At 45.9% G+C, this 8,797-nt stretch overlaps 1 protein-coding gene across 2 annotated transcripts in view; it reads right to left on the bottom strand.

Moving 5' to 3' along the window:
- Positions 1 to 8,558, bottom strand: part of AHCY (adenosylhomocysteinase) — a 26,960-nt gene extending 18,402 nt beyond the window's left edge. The window contains exons 1-3 of one of the 2 annotated variants that reach the window (XM_009318648.1): positions 8,373 to 8,558; positions 5,390 to 5,465; positions 3,352 to 3,504 (exon numbers count right to left, since the gene is read on the bottom strand). In XM_009318648.1, coding sequence (XP_009316923.1) covers positions 3,352 to 3,504; positions 5,390 to 5,465; positions 8,373 to 8,507 — 364 coding nt within the window. In that variant the 5' untranslated portion in view covers positions 8,508 to 8,558. The remainder of the gene's footprint in view (positions 1 to 3,351; positions 3,505 to 5,389; positions 5,466 to 8,372) is intronic. The other variant, XM_009318649.1, reaches the window with a different exon arrangement.
- Positions 8,559 to 8,797: the final 239 nt, after the last annotated feature.

Genomic DNA, 8,797 nt, shown 5'->3' with positions numbered 1-8,797 from the left:
CTCCAGTCACACTCCACCCGTGGAGATGCTACTGCAACCCCCCACCCGAGCTCCTCTAGTCAGGTTAGCGGCACGCAGATGCCGATTCTGGTTCAAACCCATCCCTACTGCTTAAAGCAAGCTGCGAACTGATCTAAGCCTAGATGAGCTACGCAAGCCAAGAACACAGACAACTTCAGCTTAAGTCTCCGAGTGCGATTCAAAGCAGTTTTCAAACCAGAATTTGTACCGATGTATCAATGGAGTCTACGACAGACAGAGCCATTAGACCTCCCTTTCGCTTCCCAGACCACCAGGTAGAAGCACCAGCACACTGTGTCACACAGAAAATGAGACCAACAACGCTAGAAGGAAATAGAGCTCGATTAGGCTGACTTGTCCCCGTGGAGGTTTGTCTCATCACAGACCTCACACAGAGCCTTCGGTAACTACACTCCCCACATGGTTACCTGCAGAGAAAACGAGTTCAGGCTTTAGCATATTTAGGGCTTGCTTGGAGGGGACAGGACAGTTTAAGAACATTGCACCTGGTACACAGTGAAATACAGCATCTATAGTAAGTCTCCCAAAAGTATCGATTTTCCAGTGCCTATATCAAGTACAATCATACCCTTCAGAAGGAAATCTGTGTGAGGTCACGGCAGAAACCTCCAGTTCAAACCTGCCCTCTCTCTTCTGGTCTATCTGGCAACTAGGAGACACACTCCTCACCCTTCAAAAGCTCTCCAGGCTGACATTACTAAGCTTAGCAGACTGTCTTTAAAATTACAGTAAGCGAATCTCACATCATGTGTGCCAGCAGCTTCCCTTCCCTGAAGACCACCTGCCTGCTGCCCCCGGGTGACATTTATAGCTGGTCTAAACTACTTTGCAACTCTGCTGAAAGAAGTGCTGCCTACACCACTCAATTTCAATGCCTGAGTGACTTCAGTGACAGGAAAACAGCGAAGGGTCTACAGCAAGGAAAAGGTTGAATTAAACTGAAAAAGCCTTGCTAAACACTCAGACCTGCTTTGCTCCCCTGTATTTTACCTGATCAATGAGCAAGTCTGCATCAGTGGACCACAAATGATCCGATCTTCTCCATCCTTTCTCAACAGTAGTATTCTGCACAGATGCCAGAGACCTCCCTTGCACGAGTTCAGATGACTTTCTCCTTTGTTCATTTCTAGCTTTCCCCCTCTTACCTTTATTTATCTTGGTTTTAAGGGCATTTAGTTAGTGGAATAAGCCAATAGTACAAAGGCCATTCTGCCCTCTAACAGCAGTCACAATTAGGGAGAGCATTCCACACAGCTATTTAACACATCTCCTAGCTGAAGTAGACTTGAATGAGCCCTACTTTCAACTGTTAGTTGCACACCAGGACTAAACTAACTTCTATGTAAATTAGAAGCAGCTGAAGCATGGAAGACAGACAGTTCCCTTTGAAATTAGCCCAGAAAATTTGTCCAGCCTTTAAATGGCAAATGGCACTTTCAAATGCTGCATGCCAAAATGGCTCCTGCACTCACAATCCAGTCTTTCCACACTGTGCGTGCTCTGCTAATATCACTTTTGTCCTATCTCTGCCCCAAAGAGGTCAAATATCACCACAAGCCCTTAAGATATATTAGCTTCTATTATCTTCAAGGTAAAAAAAACAGATGCTATATAGCTTCACGTAAGCAGTCTTTGCAGCAAAGGGCTAAGCACAGAGCTCAGTTAAATGAGATCAAGACTCTACTCAGTGGGTCCCATTCTGGAAGTTTTGCTGTTTCTGAGGAGCAATGGACTGGAAGGTAAAACAGATCAAGTTCCATCGCCCTCCACAGAGATCAGTCTTAATTAGTTTACTGAACTGCAGCAAGGAGGCTTTTCAACTACAGTCAGTGCAGACAGCACACACATTTTCACAAGGGAAATGTTGACAGGTATGGCATCCTGCTTAGACTCTTTAAAAACCCAGTGGAAGAGCCATTCCTATGAATTTAGGAAGCATGTGCATGTGCATGGCAGGGAAACAATCCTGCAAAACAGAGTACGAACATGGAAAATGCATTTTTTGGCCTCTGACAATGCCAGGAAGAGGGAGGCATGATCAGTTGTGGTATTCCTTGGCATCAAATGGCAGGAAAGCAAGAGGTCATGAACACCAGACAGAGGCAATCTAGGAAGCAAGAGACCTTTGACAGAAGAGAGGGGGTCCCAGCATGGCTGAGCAGACACCAATGAAAACCTCTCATTACAGTTTAAATAACACAAAGACGCGACTGTTGGATTACTAATGACATCAGGTTGAGGATGAAGGAGAAAGCAAGCCCTGTCACACAGAAGAAGTTTCCTCTCTTCCCTGTGGCCCTACCCACATGAGCACATGGATGGGGAGCAGCCCCCGACTCCTCCCCTCACACAGCCCTGTCCATGGCCTGCTGCCTTCAGATTTTTTCCCCCATAGCTTCCTCTTAACGCAGTGCAAGAGTCAGAGGAGAGCTGATCCAGGAGGCTTCTACAGCAACCTCACCTCTACAGACCAAGAATGAACATCAGCACACCCCACTGTATCAGTTTAGTTTCCACCCCATATCACCGTGCAATTTTCTTCACATCCCAGATCAAACATGCCCTTTAGCAGCATTGGGCATCTGTGGCTTGCAGCAGCACAGAAGGACACTGGCAGAGCTAAGGAGATTCTGTCATACTTGTCAGGCACAGATCAGCCTGCTACTGCAGGTCATGCCAAATTCCCTTCAGACAAATCTTTTTACATAAACATGTGCTAGCGACACTACACAGATTTTTTTCAGTTTTACTAACTTACACTGAAGGTAGTAAGTCAAAGCAGCAAGAGTCCCACCCCTGACTCCATCAGCATCTTCACTAACAAACTGCATGAGTTAATGCCTTGTAGCTTATATAAGGTTTAGATAAGGTTTCCAAGAAAGGCTACAGGTTGTCATGACTTCATCCAGAGGTGCACTAAGAGGATGGGAACGAAAAAGCATTAATATTAAAAATATTAATTGCAAACAGACATTAAGCAATTCTAAAACACAGCCCATTTCCAGGAAGCTTTTGGCAAGTCAGTAGTACCACTGGTCATTCTCAGGTAATGGGCACTGTGAAGGACGGCCAGAAGGTCAGGTCACCGTAGCTTATACACTACAGAGCAGAGATGGAAGCAGCTCCTGCAGGTAAGAGATTCTGGTCTTGGACTGTAAGCTATTTTCATAGACTCATTCATAGCCTGTTTGCACACGCCTGTCCCTCTTCCCCCACCCCTTTTACACAAGCAGGAAATTCTCACAGAAAAAGACTGTCTGAACAGCCTCCCAAGCAGAACTGTGCCTGACAAAGCAAAATACAAGTCACCTTTCAAGAGCTGTGGGTATTTGGTATGAACTAGGTTGGTAAGATCTCCACCATCATCCAAAATCATGTTGAGGGGCTGCCCGTCCTTGAAGTACAGGGTCTGCTCAATGCACCACAAATATTCCTCGTCGGTCTCCCCTTTCCAGGCAAACACTACACAGGAACAAACACACACAATTAGCCAGTTTCTTACTCAGCATGTGGTAAAGCAGCCAAAGGAAGATTTCATCAGCAGCTCTCAGTAGCAGAGCTGACAGACAGACGATTATCTGTGCCTGCAAGCCAGAAAAGACATTTGCATTGAAAAAAGATCTCAGAATGAGCAGATTGAAATCACTTTGCCTTCTGTTCCAGGCCACGAACTTGGTCAAAATTTTGAGACTTCACCGTTCTCCTCTTTCTTCCATGTTAAAAGGGAGAAGGGCAAAGCAAACTAAAGCAGACTCACATCCACAACACCCCACTTGCTCCCCTAACACACCCTACATTACCAGGAATTAGCAATAGCCACTGCATATATTGATACAGACAAATGAAAACACAACTACAGCATCTTCTAGCACAGCAGAAAAGAGGGACTAGACTTTAGCATGAACTAAGCACCAGACTACAAACTCTTCAGCAACTTTGAGTTTAAATTCTAGTCTAGCACAGCGCTAAAGTCCAAGCTGCTGTGCCTTATTTGCTTTTACCAGGGCATATTTCTATATCAGTACATCTACCACCAGCAGCATGCTGCAGCCACTAGCACATTGTATCTAGCAGTATTTTTGCCTTTCCAGGCATTTGTACTGGCCTCATGCTATACTTGAGCCTCAGTGGTACTCAGCCATTCAAACATATTAGGCACATGATTTACATACCCCAACATTTGGCTAAATTGTCATGTTTTCACTGTTCACACAGAAAACTAATTCTTGAGCCACAAAGAGCCAATCATGCAATTGCCCTTTCTGAAGAAATGCGCATCAGTATCTCATACTGTATCCAAAGGATCAGCATTCCTCCAAGGTCTTGTAAATTCAGTATGTGAAGTGCAATATTAACAAAAAGAGCAAGTTCCACAAAACAAGGATACCAAGGGCAGAGGTCAAAAAACTTGGACAAGCACTCCACCCGTAAACTGCTCTTCAGCTGACTTTTGGGTGTTGAGAGCAGTGACAAAGGCAATATCCTAACATCAGATCTAGAGAGTCCCACCTGGTCCTTTGACATCACATGCCAGAGACAGGCAGAGGAGGTGACACCTGCAGCTAGTAATGCCAAAGGAGCTGACGAAGGGACCACTTTCTTCTGTTACATTAGAATGTACCACAGCTGGGGAAAGACTTGTGGCAATAGCAATTATAACAGAAATGAAAGACATCTCCCAAAGCAAAGAACCAGGCTGGCAGAAATCAGATTTAGCCTCTCCCAACATCCAGGCTCAGGCCATGCAGTTCCCAGCACAGAGCCATGAGGATTGTATGTCCCTAAGCTGAGTAACACAGCAGACAGCTTAATGTATTCATACTGATCCACAAGGAATCGCTCTTTATTGGAAGGTGAAGTAACAAAACAGCAGCATCCTGATAAACCACTTCAGGGATATTAGGGAGCAACACAGCTGGCCTAGCTCTAGCCTTAAAATATCTTGAGTATTGATCCTGTCACTGTAACAGGGCACACTGCAATTAACATCCCTTCCCCGACCCCTATTAGCACCAAGCTTGCTGGAAAGCACCAAACACCTCCACCTACACACACCTACACACCAATCCATTTAACTACCCAGCCCATTCAATCATCTTAACAACCAGGCTTAAAGCTGGCAACATACAGCCAGGCTCTTTCATAGCCTACCACCAGTCATTGTCAGGAGTGCTATGTGTAGTCTGATGCAATGCAGCCTGAATCAAATATTCTGTTTTGTAACAATTACTGCTTTTGATGGACTATTTCTGTCCTGAAGGTTGTTCAAGAGAGCTTGATTTGTACACAGTTTGATTTAGCTAGAACAGGCAGTACACCCCAACAAATTAGAACATGGAAAACTTACCAGGGATCCCAGCTTTTGCAATAGCAGCTGCAGCATGGTCCTGAGTGGAGAAAATGTTGCAGCTTGACCATTGTACCTGGAAAACAACCCAAGTTTTGTTTGCTGAACAAAGTTCTGAGATATCAGGCACTCTCTTCCAGACACAGGAGTTAAAAAGGGAGCAAGAGCAGAAAGGCATATTAGTGCAGATTCCTGCCTTTCTCAGTAGCTCTCCTAAGTTAAGGGGAAAACTAAGTATCTGACTAGGACAGGGAAAATAATGTCACTTTGGGAGAGAATGTAATGGAGCTTTAGCTGTGCCACATACTCAGCCATCTCCTTATGAGAGCTTCTGCCAGACAGCCAGAGCATACATTCAGCTATAGACCTTCAGGAAGTGCGCAGTAGGGTGGGTTTAGACAGTTTTGGTCAATAAAGTTCAGGTTTTCAGAACAGCCACATAGCAAGTGTCCACTGAGGGATATTGACATGCAGCAACACACCTGCTGGCACTCAGAAGAGTCAGAAATGCAGCTGAAACACTACACTCGACCAACAGGCATTCTCCAAGATTATGCTCACCCAACTCCCACTCTGTGCTCCAGTCATGGAAGCTTTTCCAGCTGAGCTAAGCATTTTTCCACACAGATTTCATAACTAGGCTCAGGCACCTAGAAAAGCAACAGCATGTTGCTGAGTTGCATTGAAAAGTATCTGCATACCTACTGCAGCTCCCCAGCAGGCACAGAAACCACCACACCCCAGAGCCACACACGAGTTCTCACTCTGCTCCCTACAGGGCTGACTGGCAGGTATTTGCATGCTTATTTGTAACAGACCTTGAGGAGAGAGGGCAATAGGGCATAATCCTTCAGCCTGCTTTCAGATACTCATCCCACTTTACCAAGAGTTGACACTTCCAAGTAAGGGCTGCAGTATGAAGCACCTCATCTGAGCCTACACAACCAACACTTGTCAGTGAAAACACACCTGGAAGGAGCACAGGAAAACCAAATTCATGACCATAAGCACTGCACCTCCTCACCTAGGTTTTTCTAAGCTCCCTCCATATCAGCACAGATGACATCAGGAGGTGTCATGAAATTCAAAGTATACAGAATACCTATATATTGTTTACACGTCAAGCACTTGATACAAGACATAGGCCACTTCAACTCTGCATCCGCAGATCTGTAACACCAGTTTGTGATAATGGCATAGACCCCAGAATAACTGGCAGACCTGATGGGGTCAGAGCCTAATATTTACATCACTGGTTATGAAGAGGATGCGTTTTTATTACATTTTTAGAACTTGGAATAAATACTCTGAGGCACAGAGTATTTATTCTATCTCCATTAGCCTAGCCAAAAAAGGGATACCAAGATTACCACACCGCAGTGAGCTACATCCTCATTATGCAGGTATGGTTCCATCAGTTTCACTCCTCCCTCCCAGGCACCAAAGTTCTGGCAGAACCAGGGCTGAATCCAAACTCAAGTTAAAGTCTAAACTAACATGCAGGTATCAGGACAAGGACAGAGTTAACACAACAGCACACATCTTAAAGGCACAACCATAACTTGTGCTTAGAGGAACCAAATCTCTGCAGGTACCTCCCTGAATGACCTGGACGAATCCCATACAACACTGATCTGGGGTTGTGCTCAGACTAAAGCAGCTTGGCAATGTTTAAGTAAGCACACAGCTGCTGCCTAGGCCAGCCACACTGGGATACAGCAACCAACAGGAGCAACAAGGAGCTTCCCAAATTTCAGTGGCTACTGCTTTCTTTTAAATCCTGTGGAGGGACAAGAGTTTCATACACAGAGTAGCTGGAATAAAGTCAGGACTGTACCTCCACATCAAAACTCTCCAGCACTGCACCATTTGCAACCGTGGAACAGCTCTGAACAGGCTGAAGAACACCTGCACAAGAGCACACACCTTGCCCAGGCTGACCTGGCATGCTGTCTAGACCTGCCCCCTCCGCTTTTTGAGGAAATTTAAGCTGCTGTATTGAGCTCAAAAATTTGGGGAAATTTTTGAGCTGCCACAGAGAGGAGCTTCCCCTTCTCCCAGTGCCTTTTGATCAGCATGACACTGCTCAACTCTTTTAACCGTTCCCAGGCAGGGATCCCATATAGGGCACCTTTGGGCAGCCTGAGTTCAGGTAGCTAAACTTCAGGAAGAAGGAACTTCAGATCACATATGTACTTAACATAATCCATCATCAAGTTCCAGTCAGCTCCCTGCTCAACACACAAGGTATGTGGATGGTGCTCAGATGCCTGGCTCTCCTCATGTCCTGTCCAGTGAACACTCAGCCATGATGTTTGGACTTCATTCAGCAAGCCAGGCAGAAGACACAATGCAGTAAATGGCTTATAAGTATCTCAGTCTTTAATACGGACCAGGGTAACTGGTCTGTAGTCACACAACAAATTCAAAGTCAGTGGAGTCCCCAGCCCTTGATCACTGAACCACACTGCCTCCCTGTTGTTTTCCTGCACAGCTCAAGGGCCAGCATGAGCTCTCAGAAAGCTTCATTCGGTTTTGCTGACTTTACCAGGGCACAGTGTGGTTCTTAATACAGGCTAATCTGTGCTGGAGGCAGCCACTAGAGCTTCAGCATTACCAGCAACAGCACTGCATGCCCGAGCACAACACAATTGTGTGGGAGCAGCTTTCGGCACCGCTGCTCAGGGTACTGTACACACAGCTGATGGAGCTGCTGAAGCCAGTGACCCAGCCCAAAACAGGCACTCATGAAGATGCAGCTCATCCAGAGGGAAGACACATACCACATCGCAGAGGTGCATGCAGTACAGTTTTTGCTTAAGGAGAGAAGACATAATCCATCCACCTGGAGATCACAGCACAGTCTCTTCCAAAAAGTACAGACATTTGCCAGGATCCCTAAGGTAGTTATATAAGCAGAAGCAGTGCCCTGGGCAGAGCATTACCTAAGGGCACCTGAAGAAGAAACTCAGAGACACTTTACCTCAGCTCCCAGCTCTATGAGGGTCTCTATGAGAACTGCCGTCTGCACAGTCATATGAAGGCAACCGGCAATACGTGCACCTTTCAGCGGCTTTGATGCAGCATACATCTCCCGCATCTTCATCAGCCCTGGCATCTCATTCTCCGCAATCTCAATGGCCTTGCGACCCCAGTCTGCAAGGCTGATGTCAGCTGCAAGAGAAGGAGGACAGGTGTCAGAGTTTAAATAGCTGAGACCTTGGTATCTGTTCACACACTTGTGGATAGACATCGGCTCCAACAGCTGAACTGAACACCCAGCAACAGCTGGGAGACAGAGTTGGGGGAAGAACGGACCATTCCAGTTACTCCCTGCTTTTTTACTATGGTACACAGGCTTTCAAACAAGTTTAGACCAAACCTAACAGCCCCTCTGAAAAAAGTGTG

This window comes from Pygoscelis adeliae, unplaced genomic scaffold (genome assembly GCF_000699105.1).
Source record: "Pygoscelis adeliae isolate BGI_AS28 unplaced genomic scaffold, ASM69910v1 Scaffold72, whole genome shotgun sequence".
Classification (NCBI taxonomy): Eukaryota; Metazoa; Chordata; class Aves; order Sphenisciformes; family Spheniscidae; genus Pygoscelis; species Pygoscelis adeliae.
This window is presented reverse-complemented; position numbering and strand designations above follow the sequence as displayed.